This window comes from Malus domestica, chromosome 05, assembly GCF_042453785.1.
Source record: "Malus domestica chromosome 05, GDT2T_hap1".
NCBI lineage: Eukaryota > Viridiplantae > Streptophyta > Magnoliopsida > Rosales > Rosaceae > Malus > Malus domestica.
In genome coordinates, this window is record NC_091665.1 from 34,341,151 (window position 1) to 34,362,633 (window position 21,483).

Sequence of the window (21,483 nt, forward strand, 5' to 3'; positions counted from 1 at the left end):
AAGGTATATGATGTGTTTTTTTTCTTTTTGCTTTATTCTTGCTGATTTGGGATGGTTTTTACATTGTATTTTTGTTATAAGTTTGTTGTCCCATTTTTGTGATGGACTTGGAATGAAATGGGATTGGCGGGTGATAAAAATTTCTATCTAGCTAGGGAAAGGTCACAATGTTCAGATTTTGCAGGCGGGATATTAGGGTGAGGGAAAAATGGGAAAGAGAGCATGGAAGACAAATTTAGGAATAGAGATAGGAAAACTACTCAAAAGATTATGACAGAGGAATGGGTTGGGTTAATTTGGAATTTTTTTTTTTTTGACTGATTTGGGATATTTTTTTTTTTTTTTTTTTTTGCTGTGATTGCCAAGTCAGCTTGAAAGAGAGCAATAACCAAATTATTCGAAGATAGGTTCTTTACATAATTAGGTTCATGCATGTAGCTGATCTCCTTCTCCATGCATATGGAAAGGGCCTGCTCATACTCTGTCAGTCAGGATATTGTACTGACATTAATTTGCAAAAATAGTGTCTTTATGTTGTTAACGGTGTCTCCGTTTGGTTGAACACTATTATGTGATATGCTCCCTCTGTTTGTAAAGCAAAATAAACTGGTTGGAGTATCCTCTAATAGGCTCCTGCAATCTTTTAATGTGCTCTTGCAATCTTTTTAATTACTCTGTTATTTCCTTTAGTTATGGGTATCTGACATTCTGTTTTATTTCTATATATGTTGTTCCAATGGAATCAAGTGCCAAAATTATAACAAACATCCTTTAGTCAAGTTGGACACTTTTCCATATAATGTTTGGTTCAGGGATCCTCGTACAAACATAATATTCTTATGTATTTCAATCAGACTTGACCCTCATGGTTTAATATGTGTAAACTGAAGCTTGGTTCTGTTTCTTCAGTTTCGTATGGAAATAGACCACCTGTTTTTTTTGCCTTTCAACAGTTGTGGTTCCAAAATTAGCAACTTGAACAAGTTCATAACACTTTCTGTTTCAAATTACCTGTTGAACTAGTTGCCTACACTGCAGGACACATATTATATGTGTGAACTATATGTTTCTTCTGTTTCTTAAGGAAACAATTTTTTTTGGAAACCATCTCTTTCTAATCAAACACGTACAGTTTCTTCTCACTCATTCTGCAATTTGTTTATATGCTAACTCACTTAAATGTGTACAAAAGCAAAAAAATTTATCTTACCGGCCTCATTCATTCATGTATCTCTCTGTTTGTTCGTAATTGTCTTAAATTTATTCAACTTAAATGTGTTTTATCCATCTGATTATGTCTGAACCAGCTGGTTCCCGCAGCAACGCGTGAGCGTAATTTCTAGTGAACATTAAACAGAAGAGAACACAATTCTTTTGTGAAAATGTCTGCATACTGATCTGTAGAAGCTACAAAATGTAACAAAACAGTCCCTTGTTGAACTCTTTCACGTACAAAATAACAGTCAGTTTCAATATGCTTGGCCTTGGAGTGCAATACTGGATCCATTGCTAATGCCATGGCAGAAATGTTATCACAGTGAAGTAAAGGAGTATCAGAACTTACAATGTGTAAGTCCTTGAGTAGCTGTTGAATCCAAACAATTTTTGGAGTAGTATTGCATTCCTTTTATGAATTCTCCCGTTTGCTGAAAAAAGAAGGAAAATTTGATCCATATACTTGTTTATATTTTTTTTCAAAGTTTAAAACCTTTTTGTTGCTGTAATATTGTATGAAGTTATGAACTATACCTCAAATCCAAAGAAAACGTGAATAAAAACAGTAAAGGCTTGGAATCTCTCATATTTGTGTTCAATTCTAAGAAGTTATATGCACCAACACGAAATATAAATTACGACATATCATTTATTTCTTGCCTTGAAGAAGTTGTAGTAAAATCAAGGAACAAAACAACGAGGGATAGGTGTGCGGAAATCATTTCCCGTATATTATCGAGCCTCAAGTACTGAAATAGTGACTTCATTAGCTGAGCATGCTTTAGAAGAATGACTGGCTTCGAGTTCAGTCAAATCCCTTTCACTATAAAACCCAGGTTTCAAAGGTTGAGGCAATGCACCTTCACCACTCAACATTAGAACTGCAGCTGACATGCTCGGCCTGTCCTCTGGATTCCGCTGCACGCACAAAAGACCCACATGAATTGTTCTTACAACTTCAAACAGAGTGATGGAGTCCTCTACCGATGTATCAAGTAGTTCGAGAGGCCTGCCTTCTGTGTGTAGCATCCATGCCTAAAACACAAAAACTAGTCTACTTAGTAGAAGTAGCAGAGTTGAGTGATAAGAATTTTTAACTTGACATTTGATGCTGTCACGCTCACATGTCCAAGAAGGTTGAGTTTGTGGTCTGGATGAGAGAATCCTCTATTTTTGCTCCCACTCACTATCTCTAGCACCAGAACACCAAAGCTATAGACGTCGGACTTTATAGAGTAGAAACCATCAATTGCATATTCTGGGGACATGTAACCGCTGCAAACCAATGTGTCAGAAAAACATTTTTATACGCAAAGAATCTAGTCTTTCTGTTAATGTTTTCAAAAAATCTTAAAAAACAGTCATACAATTGTGTTTTAGGATACTTACTATGTTCCAACCACTTTCTTCGTCTCTGCTTTCGTTTCATTTCCTCCGAAGCTTCTAGCCAAGCCAAAGTCTGAGATTTTCGGGTTAAATTCACGGCCTAATAAAATGTTACTTGCTTTGAGATCTCTATGAATAACTCTCAATCTAGAATCTTGATGAAGATAGAGGAGCCCTCGAGCTATCCCATTAATAATTTCAAAGCGCTTCGGCCAGTCTAATAACATCCTTCTTCTTTGATCTGCAAAATATCATAATTCACAATTGTCAAAAAATACATCGTGCTAGGCTGCTAGCATAAGCGAACTAATCGAACTAAATGCAAGGTTTTTGAGTAGTCAAACCGAAAATAAAAAAGTCTAAGCTCTTGTTAGGCATGAACTCGTAGATCAGTATCATCTCGTCTTCTTGAATGCAGCATCCAAGAAGCTTCACTAGATTCCTATGTTGAAGTTTGGCAATATGTGTAACTTCATTCTTGAACTCGTCGAGTCCTTGTCTAGAACTTTTTGAAAGCCTTTTCACAGCGATTTCTTGTCCATCTTCCATCGTACCCTGAAATCCAACAGCATATGTTATGACCAAAATTCATGCTTTGTGGTTTGCACACTACTTGTATCCATCATTCCATATTTTGACCACAAGTACATGTAACTATACAACTTCTACAACTTCAAAACTATGAAGGACTCTCTGGTTTTACCTTAAAGACAGATCCAAAACCGCCTTCACCAAGTTTGTTTTCAATTGAAAAGTTACCGGTTGCAGAAACTATAGTCATCAAGTCAAATAACGGTAATTCCAAATCCTCCTTTTGGTTGTGTCCCAGTTTTCCTGTAAAGACACAGTGACGGGTGAAAAAAACTCCCTATACTACTGAACTATGTAGTTTGGAAAGCAGAGGGGCAAAATAGTACGGCCAACTTACCAACTTTTTGGTGCTGCTTCTTCCAAACAAAAAACAGCAGGGCAAGGCCCAAGAGCAGCAGTCCGGTAGACAACACAGTAGTGCTTATTATGATTTTCATTTTCTTTGCATTGGATTCAGAGTATTTAGCGTTGATCTTTGCATCATCTTCATAATCTACAAATGATATTTTGAAGACAGAAAATCTATGAGTCGGAAAGTAATAAACAAAAAAAATAAAAACTGTATAATTTCTATCATCCAACTAATAGTTTCTAGTTTGTGAGACAATTCTAAAAGAGGATATTGCTTATGGTGTCAAAATTCGAAGTTATAACTATTAGAATTAGTATAATGTTTCACTTCGTTATGTCTTGACTTTGTTTCGAGCATATGATTATGAATTTATGACTGAATGCAAAGTCACCAACAGGTGTTTTTTACATACCTAGTTCTGCTGCGGCCATTCTTATATAAATATCTTGCCCGTTTTCGGAATAGTATCTTATATCAATCAGACCGCCGTACCACAGCAAGCACCCAGTTCCTCCATCCCGAATATCCAAATTTGTATAAGCCGTGCAGGAGCAGTTCTTCATGCACACCATCTGGCATTCCTTGAGGTTCATACTTCTGTTAAACCAGGATTGTTCTGTGCTAGGCAATTTCAAACCCGAGTACTTTTGGAACACGTCTCCGGTGCAATTTAGAGAAGTCTTTCTCACACAACCATCAGACCAATCTACCAAATCCCATTCTTTCGGAAACTTTGGTGTAAATCCTTTCAAACAGCTACAAACCGGGGACTTTTCAATGTTACATGCACCATATACACCACAGAATGCATAGTTGTCACAGTTATCAATCTGGGCTGTTAGGTAAAGAAACCAATCTTTGGTTCTATCAATCCATGTGTAGCGCTGCACAAGTCCATCTGAAGTTAACACCACCCTCGAAAAGATTGAGCTGTTGTGAAGCTTGTAACTGTAGTACATTTTATCCGGCTCAGAAACAAAACCGTATGTGTATATTGGGTTTGGATTTAAATGAGGCGTTCCACTGAACCGGACTCCATTCCATGGTCCAGTCCGAAATTTTATGACCGAACCGTTGCTCACAAATATTTCTTGATATCCTTTGGGACCAAGTTGATATGTATAATTGCCTTGAGAAGGATCCTGAGGACTTTTCCATGATCTAAGATGGCAATTGAAGCCTGTAACTGTGTTCCTACCAATCTCCATTCCTGGTAAGAATGTATCGCCAGGGTAATCAAAACTTTGCCACAGAAAGTTCTCAGAGTCATCATCACTACTATCTATCACGACAAGATTACCCGAATCCAAAAGGCGTGCCACTGGATTCTGTGCAGTTCTCGATGTGTTGGAGGACCAAACTGTGCTCATGTTGTGGTTGAGGACAAGAATTCCGGGGCTGGTGACCTTCAAAACGCCGGACAAATCAGCGAGGGGCTTGTCTCTGTTGGCAATCCATACAATGGTTGTAACAGATATCTGCTTGTACCATATCGCCACGTACCGTCTATTAGAAGCATCAGGATACTTGTAAAATCCTAGCTCAAACGTACCGCCAGTGGAAACTACAGTCTCACCGTCTCTAATGGACTGAAATGTACTTGTGGCGTCATCAGCTGTGGAGAATACTGCTGCGACGATGAGCAGCAAAGAAGAGTAGAAAAGAAGCAAGCACATCTTAGCCGAAGCTTTTGACGGATTTTTCGTAATGTGATTTGAATGTTTGTCTGTCATTTGGACACCTTATTGAAATAACATTGATACCATTTCGTGCAAGCAACCAATCATTTTCAAGTTCAAAATTGTTGAATAGTCGGGTGCGTGGGAAGACAAATTGTTCTCCAAAGTGTGAAACTGAGAAAGTTGTCTTCAATCCGAAGTAGACTTCGCATTCAGTTAAGAATGATGTTGTCGTAGCCGGATATTTCACTATGACAACTAAGACGTTTTCATCCAGTAGAAAATATCCGAATTAATATGTGGTCATATACAGTTCCCTCGGCTCAAAGGAAACTTAAATGTCTGATTGGTGTACTCTTTCGCATTAGTCTTGTATTCGATATCGTTTTCTTTCCTTTTCAATTCTTGTAATTCAAGATTAATCCCAATCTAGAAAGTTTGAATAAGAGCGTCTTCGGTGGGCGATAATATTCCCTATAACTGGTTGTATGCTCATTGTGTCTATCTCCCAAATCACGTTAATTTTTTTCATTTCAAAGTCAATATGTTACACATGTAATGGATTAATTTGGTACCCTGTCATTTTCTCTAGTTATATTTTGGCGGGACTTGTTCAGAATGATTCCAGGACGACTGACTTCTATTTCTTATGCCGCTGTATCTACCATTCCCTGCGGATTTTCTTGGTTGCTGATTCTTGGTTGCTGATTAAGTTGTGCACAAAAGAAAAAAACCATTAGCTCATACCATACTGCAGTAAACATTAGGAAATACAGTGAACAATCTGTTGAATCCAAATCACAGTAATTCGAATGTACTATCTACTCAAATTGAATTCCTCTCCAATCGAGTCGCCGTTGATATCAGAGCAAAGCATATGTAAAGCAAGAAAATGTATAAGCAGGATTACCCGAGAAATATCTGATCAACTTAACTCACTTCAATAGACATCAGATCAAGTTATGATGAAATAAACAGCAACATGAAATATGAACTATCGAGCCTCGAGTAGGGTAAATGTGTCTTCATTAGCTGAAAAAGTTGTAACCTTGTTTGCACAAGGATCGACTTTGTTGTCATCTAGATCCCTTTCACTATAAAAACCAGGTTTTTCAAGTTCAGGCAATGCACTTTCACCACTCAACATCAGAACTGCAGCTGGCATGCTTGGCATTTATGCCGGATTTCACTGCACGCATAAAAGACCCACATGGATTGACCGCAAAACTTCATGTGGATTACTGGAGTCTCCTACTCATGTATCGAGCATTTCAATGGACTTGCCTTCTGTGTATAAATTCCATGCCTAAAAGATCACAACCACCAATCGTACTGAATAAATAGAAGTATAGAGAATCAAGTAAAAACAAATAATAATGCTAGACAAACCACATTTTAGATCTTAAGTGGAATCGAATCCATTTTTTACATGAATTGTCGTCACCAGTTGTTAATAGAGAAGTCACTGTCACAGTAGTACTTCATTAGCTGATGCAGTCAGAATATAGTCCCTCTAGTATTATTCGACGAAAAATGATCAACTTGACGGCTGACACTTACATGTCCATGCAGGTTGAGGCTGTGGTCTGGATGAGAAAATCCTCCGTTTCTTTTCCCTTCACTATCTCAAGCACCATAACACCAAAGCTATACATGTCAGATTTTATCAAGTAGAACCCATCGATCGCATATTCTGGGGACATGTAACCACTGCAAAACAATGTGTCAAAACCTACACTTTACAAGCAAGGTATATAGAATGTCTGATTGTACTTTTACATTTCTTACTATGTTCCAACCACTTTATTTGTCGCTGCTGTAGTTTCATTTCCTCCAAAACTTCTTGCCAGGCCAAAGTCTGAAATTTTGGGGTTAAATTCACCGTCTAATAGAATGTTGCCGGCTTTGAGATCTTGATGAATTACTCAGAGTCTAGAATCTTGATGAAGATAGAGGAGCTCCTGAGCAATCCCATCAATAATGTCAAAACGCTTAGGCCAATCTATAAGATGCAGCATCCTAGAAGCCTCACTAGATTCCAGCGCTGAAGTTTGGCAATATGTGTAACCTCATTCTTTAACCGGTTGAGTCCTTGCCTCGAATGTTTCGATAGACTTTTCACAGCTATTTCTTGTCCATCCATCAGTGTACCCTGAAATTCATCAGCACGTATCATGATCAAAATTCATACTACTAGCTAACTGTATCTGTTACTCCTCCTAAAGTGACATGCTCAAATGTCAAGCTAATTGTCGTGCGGACTGTGATTTCACCTTATAGACAGATCCAAAGCCACCTTCCTCAACTTTATTGTGGTTTGAAAAATCATTGGTAGCACAAATCACAGTGCCCAAGTCAAATAATGGTAACTCCAGATCTTCCCTTTGGTCCGATCTCGGTTTTCCTGCAAAGCACATAGTGAAGTAAATCGTGTACCATGGAACTGAACTTAGAAAACGGAGGGGTAGAAGAGTAGAAACTCAAATAGCTTACCATCTTGTTGGTGCTTCTTCTTCTGAAAACGTAAGAGGAGGGCTAGGCCCAGGATTAAAAGTCCAGCAGACAACACAGTACTGGTTACTACGATTCTCGTTTTCTTCACTTTGGATTTTGCATTGTCTGCTTGAAGTGGTAATGAAGTATTTGAAAGAAGAAAATTAATAAGGAATTATAAAGAAGAATAAACACCACCATACCTGGTTCAGATGCAGCCAATCTTATGTATATATCTTGCCCATTTCCATTGAAAGTTCTTGAGCAGCCACTTCCTCCTGCCCTGATATCCAAATTTGCAAAAGCTGTGCAGGAGCAGTTTTCAGTGGAGTCATTCTCATACAGGCATATGTTGCACCCCGAAAGGCCCATTTTTGTTGAAAATTTGGTCTAAATCCTTCCAAGCAACCACATAGCGGGGAGTTATCAATATTACACGCACCATTTGGCCCACATATTCCATAGTTGTCACATGTATCAGCCGGTGTTCCTAGTAAAACTTCCCAAACTTGGGCTCTATTAATCCAGTTGTAGCTCCTCACACTCTCGTCTTGTGTCAACACGGGAAATGCCCAATTCTCAAATAAAATTGCTTAAAGTTCTGCAAAATGAAGACTACATGTTACAGCATCGACCAGAAACACTCGTCCAAACACTAAACCAACCTTGCAACCATATTTCTTCCAAGTATATTGTCCAAACGGGGTAGTCTTTGCTCATACAGAAGATTGAAAATCCTTAAACACACTCGATGCAGCGACGAACGATTACTGTCTCCATTAAGATTTATGCAACTGTTAAAATGTTGGGATTGTTTCAAAAATTGCATTACTTTTCTCCGCAATTTACAAACAAGCAAATCATAAGTGACAAGAGCCCATAAGACCAATTGGCAACAATTTGCAATCCAGATTTTTAGCTTCATTTATTGTTACCCATCAACTAACTCAATTCAAAAAGTGGAAAAAAAAACTGGAACAATTTGTCCCAGACCCTGCGTAAAGCGGGAGCCTTGTGCACTGGGTACGACCTACGACGACTTCCATCTAATAAATATAGAAATGGTTCAAGAACACGGGCAATGCCCAATTCTCAAAACAAACACAGAAATAGAGAGAGAGAAAGAGAGAGAGAGAGAGAGAGAGAGAGAACTGACCTTTATTGGTAGAAAATGTTGCAGAAGCCAGCCAACCCAGAAGAAAGTTAATTCAGGGGAAGATTATCGTCACCAGATGTTAATAGAGAAGTCACTGTCACACACTGTATATCATTAGCTAATGCAGTCAGAATATAGTCCCTCTAGCATAATTCGACGAAAAATTATCAACTTGACAGCTAGCACTTACATGTCTTAGCAGGTTGAGGCTGTGGCCTGGATGAGAAAATCCTTTGTTTCTCTTCCCATTCACTATCCGAAAGCTGTGCTGCTGGATTCGACGCAGATGTTGGTGTGTTCGAGGACCAAACGCTTGTCTTGTTAGTATCAACAAGGACAAGAATTCCAGGGATGGTGACCGTGAGTAGACCTGATGAATCAGTGGTGTGTCTCGGTTGGCTACCCATACGAACTTTTTTACTTGATTGCTAGAATGGGACTTACAATTACAATTAACCGAGTGTTGACTGGCCAGCATGTCCAGGTTCGGTTAGACTTAACTCCATATCATGAGTAGCTGTCCAACCAAGTTCATAGGCTTCAAGGAAACCGATCTTTGCCTTGTCGGGGAGATCATGGGAATGAACAAATGGCACCTCGTTTGGCCACCCAATCTCCATTCTTATATTGGCACAGGGGCTATCAAGTGTCTGAATGTGATTCTCACACTTCTTCAGGTTGCAGAACCTCAGCTTGATTCCCTTCTTGTCTGCAATGTCTTGAACCCTTTCCTGGACTCTCTGGGCCTCGACCCACAATCTCTTGGAAGGTGGCAGAGGTTTGGTTCTTTCACTCTTTCTCCTCCTCAACAAAGGCTTCATAGATCCTGTACCAGCATTTCATCGATCCAAGGACCTGCTGTTAAAAGCTTCTCACATAAGAGATACACATAAACACGTGCAATCCAATATCAAGAGGACTCAAGAGACGGATATAATTTTTAGAAGATAAAACTAGATTGAGGATCCTTGTTACGACAGCAGAAATGCGAAAACTATTAAGTAGTTGATGATTACTATCAATAGAGTTGGACTTAATTTAGCTTATACATTGAACTTATTTTTGGTGTGTGCATGTGCTTCAGTCAGTAAGACCAATCCTAATTAAAGTAAGCTGTCATTAAAAAAATTGCATTCATGAAATCAATTTACAGTATGTAACAAGCAGGCAATTGGTAAAGAAGATTAAATGCAGCATACCATCTTGTGCTGCATGGAAATTGGAACTTTGGAAACTGTGTCTGTTAAAGAGTTGATTGGTGGGGTGAGATCTCTGCATAAAGTCATCAACCGCTACTGGAAGCTGGAACTGAGCTTCAACCCCATGACCAGCAGCTCTCATCTCTGAACAACTAAGATTGGTCATGGATTTAGGCATGAATTTAAAAGCCAAAGAACATCGCCCAAACAAGTTGCTCTGTGTATTAGCAGTCTCCATTCTCTGCAGTGCAGGGTTAACATATCCTGCAGTTGCCTGATAGAGTGTGAGTCCAGGGTAAACAATAGCTTCTTGAGGACCAAGATCTTCGTCCACAAGAACCCAACGACCCTGAAAGTCCTTTATGTGTAGACCAGCCTTGCCTGACTTGACAAGAGATATCAAGCTTTTGTCAACTTGATGCTCATGGTCAGAAAACATAACCAACTGGCCATCCTCTTGGGTCGTAAAACTATGGTGTTGTGTAACCTGAAATGATGGCCTTGCATGACAACAGACAGATAATACTGAAGAAGATATTTACCTGTTTCTTAAGGGAACATTATCAAGTACGTCAGTAAATGGTGAGCTCCTCAAGTTCAAATAGAAGCTGATAGCGTGCAATATATCTCGAGCTGCCATTGCAAGCAGTGAAAATATATCTGGTAAAGCTGCTGGAGGAAATTCCATTGTGTTGTCGGGCTCTAAAGGAGTGAATCCAGGTCTGTAATCATAGGTTTCTAGCCACAATTGAGGATCTGCATTATAATCGGAAGTCTTGCACCAGTCACGGGGATCATTGTTATTAACCATATCTGCAGCTGGGTATGATGCTTTCTGGTGGAAGTAGAGGCGAGCCGAATCTAAACCCGACCTCAAAAGAGCCCCATCACTCACTGGAAAACTGAATGATGGCAGCAGAATAGAGTGCTAGTGATTGTGACAAAGTCGAAACAGATAGTTTGTAAGAATCTGATGGAAGGCCTTCACCAGGTGCCAGATCAGTTAGCTTCACACGACCTAGAGATGGCAGGCCATTACTTGCCATGAAACCCTTTGGGTATACTTGCTACCTAATTTTGAAGAGAGGCACAGGTTAACACTGACATAACTCAAAATTAATAAACTGAAAACAGCATAATCATTCATCAATCAGAATCTCCTCTTTTTTTTCTTATGAGAATTTAGGAACTCCTTGACCCCTAAGTTGAAGCCACAAAAACTGAACCATCTACGTACTGCAAAGAAAGAAAGTATATGAAGCATAAATATATACGTACAAATACATGTGTGTACATATATGAACATTTTATATTGAAAAAGTGCTCTCCTAAGGTCCTTAAAAAAGTCAAGCTGCTCAACTATTGATCGTATATGTACGCTAGAAATGCAAGATCTATGATACGTTGCATGCCGAGGGGACATTTGACCTATGTATAGATAAAGTTAGAAGCTAAGTTTTTCCAATTACTAGTATGAGCAACAACAACAACAACAACAACAACAACAAAGCCTTTTCCCACTAAGTGGGGTCGGCTATATGAATCCTAGAACGCCATTGCGCTCGGTTTTGTGTCATGTCCTCCGTTAGATCCAAGTACTCTAAGTCTTTTCTTAGAGTCTCTTCCAAAGTTTTCCTAGGTCTTCCTCTACCCCTTCGACCCTGAACCTCTGTCCCGTAGTCTACTCCTACTTTACCTCGGATATCCTCATTCCCAATCTTATCCTTTCTCGTGTGCCCACACATCCCACGAAGCATCCTCATCTCCGCCACACCCATTTTGTGTACGTGTTGATGCTTCACCGCCCAACATTCTGTGCCATACAACATCGCTGGCCTTATTGCCGTCCTATAAAATTTTCCCTTGAGCTTCAGTGGCCTACGACGGTCACACAACACGCCGGATGCACTCTTACACTTCATCCATCCAGCTTGTATTCTATGGTTGAGATCTCCATCTAATTCTCCGTTCTCTTGCACGATAGATCCTAGGTAGCGAAAACGGTCGCTTTTTGTGATCTTCGCTAGATTGCTCCGGTCATTAGTGTGGATAAGTATATAAATGGATAGAGACAAGAAAGCAAACACAAGATGTACGTGGTTCACCCAGATTGGCTACGTCCACGAAATAGAGGAGTTCTCATTAATTGTGAAGGGTTTACACAAGTACATAGGTTCAAGCTCTCCTTTAGTGAGTACAAGTGAATGATTTAGTACAAATGACATTAGGAAATATTGTGGGAGAATGATCTCGTAATCACGAAACTTCTAAGTATCGGAGTGCGGTATCGTCTTGACTTGCCTTATCTGTCTCATAGGTAGATGTGGCATCTTCTCTGGAAGTACTCTTCCTCCATCCAGGGGTTGTATCTTTAACTAGTGGAGATGCACAAGGTAATGTATCAATTTCACTTGAAGCTTACTTGTAGTTTCAGGCTTGGTCAAGCGCGATACAAACCATGTAGTAGGAGTCCCCCAAGTCGCCGAGCTAGAGGATCTGCTAAAAGAGGTGACAGACAAGGTAAGCAATCAGAGCTCCGGCTGATTGTTCACATTCTCCCTATCTTGCAGGCAGCATGAAGGATAAAGAGAAGAAAATGAGAAGAGATGATATGGGATACTTTTGCTTTTGAAGAAGTAACTTTCCACAGGCTTATTCTTGAACTGAGCTGGAGGGTTTTCTGGTTTCCTCCAGAGTATAAGGCCGACTGAAGAATTTGAGGGTCAAAACAAGTCCATCAAATCTAGAGTACGTTCGACCCTGCTGATATGGGATACTTTTGCTTTGACAGAGTAATGGATGTATCGGCACGTGTGCTGTTTCGCTTGTCTCCACATGCTTCCTTGTATCCTTCTCCCTTGCCCTAGCTGTTCCTCAGGCAGATGCGGTATCTTCCCTGGAAGCATAAGATGTTGAAGATGAGTACTCGAGAGCAATGGTAGGTAAGTAATCAGGTAAGGGGTTCTAGGCAGTCAGTTCCTGGCTGGAAGCTTGATTCCAAGTGCTGACTGATTGCTCTCTTTCTCCTTGTCTTGCAGATAAGAACAAGGCCAAAGGAAAAGACAGGGAAAAAGCATGATATGGGATACTCTTGCTTTTAACCCTGATGATATGAGATATTCTTGCTCTAGTATAGCTTGTTTGCAGAGATATTATCGGGGGGAAAGAAAGCTGAATATTTCGAAAGGCTTCGTTGGGAGTGCCCTCTCATATATGAGGAAGGGTTGAGCATTTTTGCAGGTCTGCCTGTCCGTTGGGGATGGAGGTCGACATATATAGGAGTCTCCTTAACAACAAGTAATAATGCTATTCCTTTACCCTACTTGGTCATAGCACGGTAGTGGGAGCTGCCAGCTTCACATGTTTTAACTCTGTCAGAGCACTTTGAAAAAGTGGTTTGTGGTATCTGGAAAGGTGATGTTGCATGTGAAGATTACAGACAGCTTTATCCAAGGAGATCCGGCTCTTGAAGTTGGGAAAGTGTTGCCTCTTCGGTTTTCGAACAAGCAATCCTATTGGGGATCTGGCTCTCGAGATTCGGAGAACGATGCCTCTTCGATTTTTGAGAAAGCAATCATGCTGGGGGTCTGGCTCTCGAGATTCGGAGAACGATGCCTCTTCGATTTTTGAGAACGATGCCTATTGTGGGTTTATTCCAAAGGCATTTATTGCCTTCGTCTTCTAGGGCTGTACCGCGTAATGAAGCTCCAAATGATCAACCTCTGATGCCTCCTCCTTCTAGGGTTCTGTCCAGTACTAAGGCTCCGAATGATCCCCCTCCGGTGCCTTCTCTTTCTGGGGCTCTACCGACTGCTGAGACTTCTAAGCAACCTTTGTGAAGGCTCCCTCTTGTTTGTTTATTTTGACTTATGTATATGTACATATTTGTAGCTTATCGGGGATATCAATAAATAAGCTTTCCTTCATTTCAACGTATTGTGTTAATTACACCAAAGCCTTCTTCGCTAAGTTCTTTGAATTTTCTTTTGTTGAAGCTTTGTGAGTGGAGCATGTAGGTTGAGGTAGTGTTCCCTTAATTTCCTGAGTGAGGAAAACTTCTCGGTTGGAGACTTGGAAAATCCAAGTCATTGAGTGGGATCGGCTATATGAATCTTAGAACGTCATTGTGCTCGGTCTTGTGTTATGTCCTTCGTTAGATCCAAGTACTCTAAGTCTTTTCTTAGAGTCTCTTCCAAAGTTTTCCTAGGTCTTCCTCTACCCCTTCGGCCCTGAACCTCTATCCCATAGTCGCATCTTCTAATCGGAGCGTCAGTAGGCCTTCTTTGCACATGTCCAAACCACCGTAACCGATTTTCTCTCATCTTTCCTTCAATTGCGGCTACTCCTACTTTACCCTGGATATCCTCATTCATAATCTTATCCTTTCTCGTGTGCCCACACATCCAACGAAGCATCCTCATCTCCGCTACACCCATTTTGTGTACGTGTTGATGCTTTACCGCCCAACATTCTGTGTCATACAGCATCGCCGGCCTTATTGCCGTCCTATAAAATTTTCCCTTGAGCTTCAGTGGCATACGGCGGTCACACAGCATGCCGGATGCACTCTTCCACTTCATCCATCCAGCTTGTATTCTATGGTTGAGATCTCCATCTAATTCTCCGTTCTTTTGCAAGATAGATCCTAGGTAACGAAAACGGTCGCTCTTTGGTATTTCTTGATCTCCGATCCTCACCCCTAACTCGTTTTGGCCTCCATTTGCACTGAACTTGCACTCCATATATTCTGTCTTTGATCGGCTTAGGCGAAGACCTTTAGATTCCAACACTTCTCTCCAAAGGTTAAGCTTTGCATTTACCCCTTCCTGAGTTTCATCTATCAACACTATATCGTCTGCGAAAAGCATACACCAAGGAATATCATCTTGAATATGTCCTGTTAACTCATCAATTACCAACGCAAAAAGGTAAGGACTTAAGGATGAGCCTTGATGTAATCCTACAGTTATGGGAAAGCTTTCAGTTTGTCCTTCATGAGTTCTTACGGCAGTCTTTGCTCCTTCATACATATCCTTTATAGCTTGGATATATGCTACTCGTACTCCTTTCTTCTCTAAAATCCTCCAAAGAATGTCTCTTGGGACCCTATCATACGCTTTCTCCAAATCTATAAAGACCATGTGTAAATCCTTTTTCCCATCTCTATATCTTTCCATCAATCTTCGTAAGAGATAGATTGCCTCCATGGTTGAGCGACCTGGCATGAACCCGAATTGGTTGTCCGAAACCCGTGTCTCTTGCCTCAATCTATGCTCAATGACTCTCTCCCAGAGCTTCATTGTATGACTCATTAGCTTAATACCCCTATAGTTCATGCAATTTTGTACGTCGCCCTTATTCTTGTAGATAGGCACCAAAGTGCTCGTTCGCCACTCATTTGGCATCTTCTTCGTTTTCAAAATCCTATTGAAAAGGTCAATGAGCCATGTTATACCTGTCTCTCCCAAAACTTTCCACACTTCGATTGGTATATCGTCTGGGCCTATTGCTTTTCTATGCTTCATCTTCTTCAAAGCTACAACCACTTCTTCCTTCCGGATTCGACGATAAAAAGAGTAGTTTCTACACTCTTCTGAGTTACTTAACTCCCCTAAAGAAGCACTCCTTTCATGTCCTTCATTGAAAAGATTATGAAAATAACCTCTCCATCTGTCTTTAAGCACTCCTTTCATGTCCTTCACAAAAAAATTTCTTACTAAACTTCGATCTAATAATCTCGTTAGTCAGGAAATTGAAGTGATGTCCAAAATCTGCCACAATGTCATCTAAACTCAACACAAAAAAAATAAAATTGCTGAACAGTTCTGCAAGTTGAAGACTAAATGCTACAGCATCGACCGGAAACACTCTTCCAAACACAAAACCAGCCTTGCAACCATATTTCTTTCAAGTATATTGTCCAAACGGGGTAGTCTTTGCTCATACAGAAGATTGAAAAATCCTTAAACACACTCGATGCAGCAACGAACGATTACTGTCTCCATTAAGATTTATCCAACTGTTAAAATGTTGAGTTTGTTTCAAAAATTGTATTACTTTTCTCCCCAATTTTCAAACAAGAGCCCATAAGACCAATTGGCAACAATTTGCAATCCAGATTTAGCGTCATTAATTGTTACCCATCAACTAATTCAATCCAAAACGTGGAAAAAAACTGGAACAATTTGTTTCCTTTACTTAATCTAATAAATACACGGGAAATTCCCAATTCTCAAAACAAACAGAGAGAGAGAGAGAGAGAGAGAACTGACCTTCATTGGTAGAAAATGTTGCAGACGCCAGCCAACCCAGAAGAAAGTTAAATTCAGGGGAAGATTAGGGCTTTACAAAAGGGAGAGAGGAGAGGAACACACAACACAGTGCCTTTTTTCAATTTTTTTTAACAGTTACACTTTCATGGTGGATTTTACTTGCGGCAACCAAAACTTGGTGATGAGATGAAAATTTTGGATTTGGTAGTGACCGAACACAGAAGTTGTCGTAAGCCATATCCCGTATGCCAGTCATATTGAAAAATTTCTTCTACTTGGACATGTCTTTCCGCTTCTCATACTGGAGAAATTTATGTAAGAAGTAGCTAATGTTATTCACACGTTTATTTTTATCTTTCAAACACCTTTGTTAATATTTGGCCTTGATTTTCTCCAATTTACTCCATCCAAGCAGCGAATATTGAAAGAACATATGAGAAGTAAAAATAAGTATGTAGATAGCATAACCCTCTTTTTTATATACAATTGTTATTTTTTTAATTTGTTTTGGAGAATTCAACAAAACCGTCATAAAACTTATTTTCATAGCACTTTTGTTGTTTTGTAAAAATTTTCAGAATTCATTTAAAACGTTTCGAAAATGTTCCAATTGATGAAAATTTGTTCTAGCCACATACTAAAATCTGTTAGAATTTTTCTCCATTGATTTTTTTTTTTCGCCTTAAAAATGAACAATGTTTGGCCACTCAAGAATGAAAATGCCTCAGAAACAGTTCGTAATACTTTCATCAATTCCTACCATATGTTTTTATATAGCTCAATGACTAAACAATATCATTTTTTTTTGCTGAAAAATCATCTTTACGAATCGATTTATAATATGACATTTCCGATCATATTCACAAACTTTTGTGAATTGGCCTAAAGAGTGTAGCTATGTGACAATGACTTATATAACATTGCCTCCCGATTGAAGAAGTTATAGGAAAATCAAGAGACAAAATAAAGACGAAAATGTGTACGAAAATTATTTCCAAAATTTTATCGAGCCTCGACTAGTGAAATAGTGACTTCATTAGCTGAGCATGCTTTAGAAGAATGACCGGCTTCGAGTTCACTCATATCCCTTTCACTGTAAAAACCAGGTTTTAGAGGTGGGGGCAATGCACCTTCACTACCCAACATTAGAACTGCGACTGACATGCTCGGCCTGTCTTCTGGATTCCTCTGCACACACAAAAGACCCACATGAATCGTTCTCACAACTTCATGCAGAGTGACGGAGTCCTCTATCGATGCATCAAGCAGTTCGAGAGGCCTGCCTTCTGTGTGTAGCATCCATGCCTAAAACACGAAAACTAGTGTACTTAGCAGAAGTAGCAGAGTCGAGCGATAAGAATTTTTAACTTAACATTTGATGCTGTCACACTCACATGTCCAAGAAGGTTGAGTTTGTGGTCTGGATGAGAGAATCCTCTATTTCTACTCCCACTCACTATCTCTAGCACCAGAACACCAAAGCTATAGACGTCGGACTTTATAGAGTAGAAACCATCAATTGCATATTCTGGGGACATGTAACCGCTGCAGACCAATGTGTCAAAAAATATTTTTATACGCAAAGAATCTAGACTTTCTAGTTTCTATTAGTGTTTTTAAAAATTCGTTAAAAAGGAGCTGTACAATTGTGTTTTAGGATACTTACTATGTTCCGACCACTTTCTTCGTTTCTGCTTTCGTTTCAATTCCTCCAAAGCTTCTAGCCAGGCCAAAGTCTGAGATTTTCGGGTTAAATTCACTGCCTAATAAAATGTTACTTGCTTTGAGATCTCTATGAATAACTCTCAATCTAGAATCTTGATGAAGATAGAGGAGCCCTCGAGCTATCCCATTAATAATTTCAAAGCGCTTCGGCCAGTCTAATAACATCCTTCTTGTTTGATCTGCAAAATATAATAATTCACAATTGTCAAAAAATACATCGTGCTAGGTTGCTAGCATAAGTGGACTAATCGAACTAAATGCAAGGTTTTTGAGTGGTCAAACCAAAAATAAAGAAGTCTAAGCTCTTGTTAGGCATGAACTCGTAGATCAATATCATCTCGTCTTCTTGAATGCAGCATCCAAGAAGCTTCACTAGATTCCTGTGCTGAAGTTTGGCAATATGTGTAACTTCATTCTTGAACTCATTGAGCCCTTGTCTAGAATTTTTTGAAAGCCTTTTCACTGCGATTGCTTGTCCATCTTCCATCGTACCCTAAAATCCATCAGCGTATGTTATGACCAAAATTCATATTTTGTAGTTTGCACACTACTTGTATCCATCATTCCATATTCTGACCAGAAGTACATGTATCTATACAACTTCGAAACTATGAAGGACTATCTAGTTTTACCTTAAAGACAGATCCGAAACCGCCTTCACCAAGTTTGTTTTCAATTGAAAAGTTACTTGTTGCAGAAACTATAGTCATCAAGTCAAATAACGGTAATTCCAGATCCTCATTTTGGCTGCGTCCCAGTTTTCCTACAAAGACGCAGTGACAAGTGAAAAAAATTCCCTATACAACTGAACTATGTAGTTGGGAAAGAAGAGGGGCACAATAGTACAACCAACTTACCACCTTTTTGGTGCTGCTTCTTCCAAACATAAAACAACAGAGCAAGGCCCAGGATCAGTAATCCGGTAGACAACACAATAGTGCTTATTATGATTCTCATTTTCTTTTCATTGGATTCAGAGTATTTAGCATTGATCTTTGTATCGTCTTCATGATCTACAAATGATATTTTTGAAGATAGAAAATCTATGAGTCGGAGAGTAATAAACAAATAAATAAAAACTGTATAATGTCTATCATCCAACTAATAGTTTCTAGTTTGTGAGACAATTCTAAAAGAAGATATTGCTAATTGTGTCAACATTCAAAGTTAAAACTGTTAGAATTAGTACAATGTTTCACTTCGTTATGTCTTGACTTTGTTTCGAGCATATGATTATGACTAAATGCATAGTCACCAAAAGGTGTTTTTTACGTACCTTGTTCTGCTGCGGCCATTCTTATATAAATATCTTGCCCGTTTTCAGCAGTGTATCTTATATCAATTAGATCACCGTACCACAGCAAGCACCCAGTTCCTCCATCCCGGATATCCAAATTTGTATAAGCCGTGCAGGAGCAGTTCTTCATGCACGCCATCTCACATTCGTTGAGGTTCATACTTTTGTTATGCCAGGATTGTTCTGTGCTAGGCAATTTCACCCCCGAGTACTTTTGGAACACATCTCCAGTGCAATTTAGAGAAGTCTTTCTCACACAGCCATGAGACCAATCCACCAAATCCCATTCTTTCGGGAACTTTGGTGTAAATCCTTTCAAACAGCTACAAACCGGGGACTCTTCAATGTTACATGCACCATGTACACCACACAATGCATAGTTTACACAGTCATCAATTTTGGCTGATTGGTAAAGAACCCAACCTTTGGTTCTATCAATCCATGTGTAGCGCTGCACAAGTCCATCTGAAGTTAACACCACCCTCGAAAAGATTGAGCTGTTGTGAAGCTTGTAACTGTAGTACATTTCATCAGGCTCAGAAACAAAAATGTATGTGAATATAGGGTTTGGATTGAACTGAGGGCTTCCACTGAACCCTACTCCATTCCATGGTCCAGTCCGATATTTAATGACCGAACCTTCCCTCACAAATAATTCTGCATATCCTTTGGGACCAAGTTGAGATGTACGATTTCCTTGAGAAGGATCCTGAGGACTTTTCCACGATCTAAGATGCCAATTGAAGCCTGTAACTGTGTTCCTACCAATCTTCATACCTGGTAAGAATGTATCGCCAGGGTAATCAAAACTTTGCCACAGAAAGTTCTCAGAGTCATCATCACTCCTATCTATCACGACAAGATTACCCGAATCCAAAAGACGTGCCACTGGATTCTGTGCAGTTCTCGATGTGTTGGAGGACCAAACTGTGCTCATGTTGTGGTTGAGGACAAGAATTCCGGGGTTGGTGACCTTCAAAACGCCGGACAAATCAGCGAGGGGCTTGTCTCTGTTGGCAACCCATACAATGGTTGTAACAGATATCTGCTTGTACCATATCGCCACGTACCGTCTATTAGGAGCATCAGGATAGTAAAATCCTAGCTCAAACGTACCGCCAGTTGAAACTACAGTCTCACCGTCTCTAATGGACTGAAATGTACTCGTGGCGTCATCAGCTGTGGAGAATACTGCTGCGACCATGAGCAGCAAAGAAGAGTAGAAAAGAAGCAAGCACATCTTAGCTAAAGCTTTTGACGGATTTTTCATAAACTTCATGGGAAAGCACTGAATATTGAATGTTTCAATCGTCCACTGAATATTGAATGTTTCAATCGTCCGTATATACTTTCTACATGTGTGATTTGAATGTTTGTCCGTATATACTTTTCGTGCAAGCAACCAATCATTTTCAAGTTCAATATTTCACTATGACAACTGAGAAAGTTGTCTTCAATCCGAAGTAGACTTCGCATTCGGTTAAGAATGATGTTGTCGTAGCCGGATATTTCACTATGACAACTAAGATATTTTCATCTAGTAGAAAATATCCGAATTAATATGTGGTCATATCCAGTTCCCTCGGCTCAAAGGAAACTTAAATGTCTGATTGGTGTACTCTTTCGCATTAGTCTTGTATTCGATATCGTTTTCTTTCCTTTTCAATTCTTGTAATTCACGATTAATCCCACGCTAGAAAGTTTCAATAAGAGAGTCTTCGTTGGGCGATAATAGTCCCTATAACTGGTTGTATGGTCATTGTGTCTATCTCCCAAATCACGTTAATTTTTTTCATTTCAAAGTCAATATGTTACACATGTTATGGATTAATTTGGTACCCTGTCATTTTCTTTAGTTTGTATTTTGGCGGGACTTGTTCAGAATGATTCCAGGACGACTGACTTCTATTTCTTATGCCGCTGTATCTACCATTCCCTGCGGATTTTCTTGGTTGCTGATTCTTGGTTGCTGATTTTGGTTGTGTTTTCCTTGTTTGCTTTGTTGATTGCCTTATTACCTTTCATGCTGGACTTTTTTTTGAACCGTGTTTAATTAAGTTGTGCCGAAAAGAAAAAAACCATTACTTCATCCCATACTGCAGTAAACATTAGAAAATA

General features: G+C 39.5%; 2 protein-coding genes and 2 pseudogenes across 6 annotated transcripts; all 4 read right to left on the reverse strand.

Annotated features, from left to right (window-relative positions):
- LOC103435479 (uncharacterized) overlaps nucleotides 1–16,470 on the reverse strand; it is a 48,870-nt pseudogene extending 32,400 nt beyond the window's left edge.
- On the reverse strand, nucleotides 1,773–5,956 carry LOC103409095 (G-type lectin S-receptor-like serine/threonine-protein kinase At4g27290). Of its 2 annotated transcripts, XM_070821214.1 has the most exons (8): nucleotides 4,845–5,401; nucleotides 3,957–4,754; nucleotides 3,530–3,685; nucleotides 3,305–3,435; nucleotides 2,946–3,156; nucleotides 2,605–2,842; nucleotides 2,340–2,490; nucleotides 1,773–2,250 (listed from the first exon to the last, which is right to left on the reverse strand). In XM_070821214.1, the coding sequence occupies exons 1-8, from the start codon at nucleotides 5,275–5,277 to the stop codon at nucleotides 1,948–1,950; spliced, it is 2,421 nt and encodes an 806-aa protein (XP_070677315.1). In that variant the 5' UTR covers nucleotides 5,278–5,401; the 3' UTR covers nucleotides 1,773–1,947. The 2 variants fall into 2 exon arrangements, with proteins under 2 accessions (XP_070677315.1, XP_028958659.1); XM_029102826.2 differs by having other exon boundaries at nucleotides 3,957–5,956.
- On the reverse strand, nucleotides 6,028–16,482 carry LOC103409046 (uncharacterized; annotated as a pseudogene).
- A 682-nt stretch (nucleotides 16,483–17,164) lies between these two features.
- Nucleotides 17,165–20,737, reverse strand: LOC108173349 (G-type lectin S-receptor-like serine/threonine-protein kinase At4g27290). 4 transcript variants are annotated; one of them, XM_070821212.1, is made up of 8 exons: nucleotides 20,722–20,737; nucleotides 19,345–20,638; nucleotides 18,926–19,081; nucleotides 18,701–18,831; nucleotides 18,351–18,561; nucleotides 18,010–18,247; nucleotides 17,738–17,888; nucleotides 17,165–17,648 (listed from the first exon to the last, which is right to left on the reverse strand). In XM_070821212.1, exons 2-8 carry the CDS (start codon nucleotides 20,633–20,635, stop codon nucleotides 17,346–17,348), a joined length of 2,481 nt encoding a protein of 826 aa, XP_070677313.1. In that variant the 5' UTR covers nucleotides 20,636–20,638; nucleotides 20,722–20,737; the 3' UTR covers nucleotides 17,165–17,345. The 4 variants fall into 4 exon arrangements, with proteins under 4 accessions (XP_070677313.1, XP_070677312.1, XP_070677314.1 ...); XM_070821211.1 differs by lacking the exon at nucleotides 20,722–20,737 and having other exon boundaries at nucleotides 18,929–19,081; nucleotides 19,345–20,672; XM_070821213.1 differs by lacking the exon at nucleotides 20,722–20,737 and having other exon boundaries at nucleotides 17,165–17,531; nucleotides 19,345–20,672.
- Between the last annotated feature and the right edge of the window lie 746 nt (nucleotides 20,738–21,483).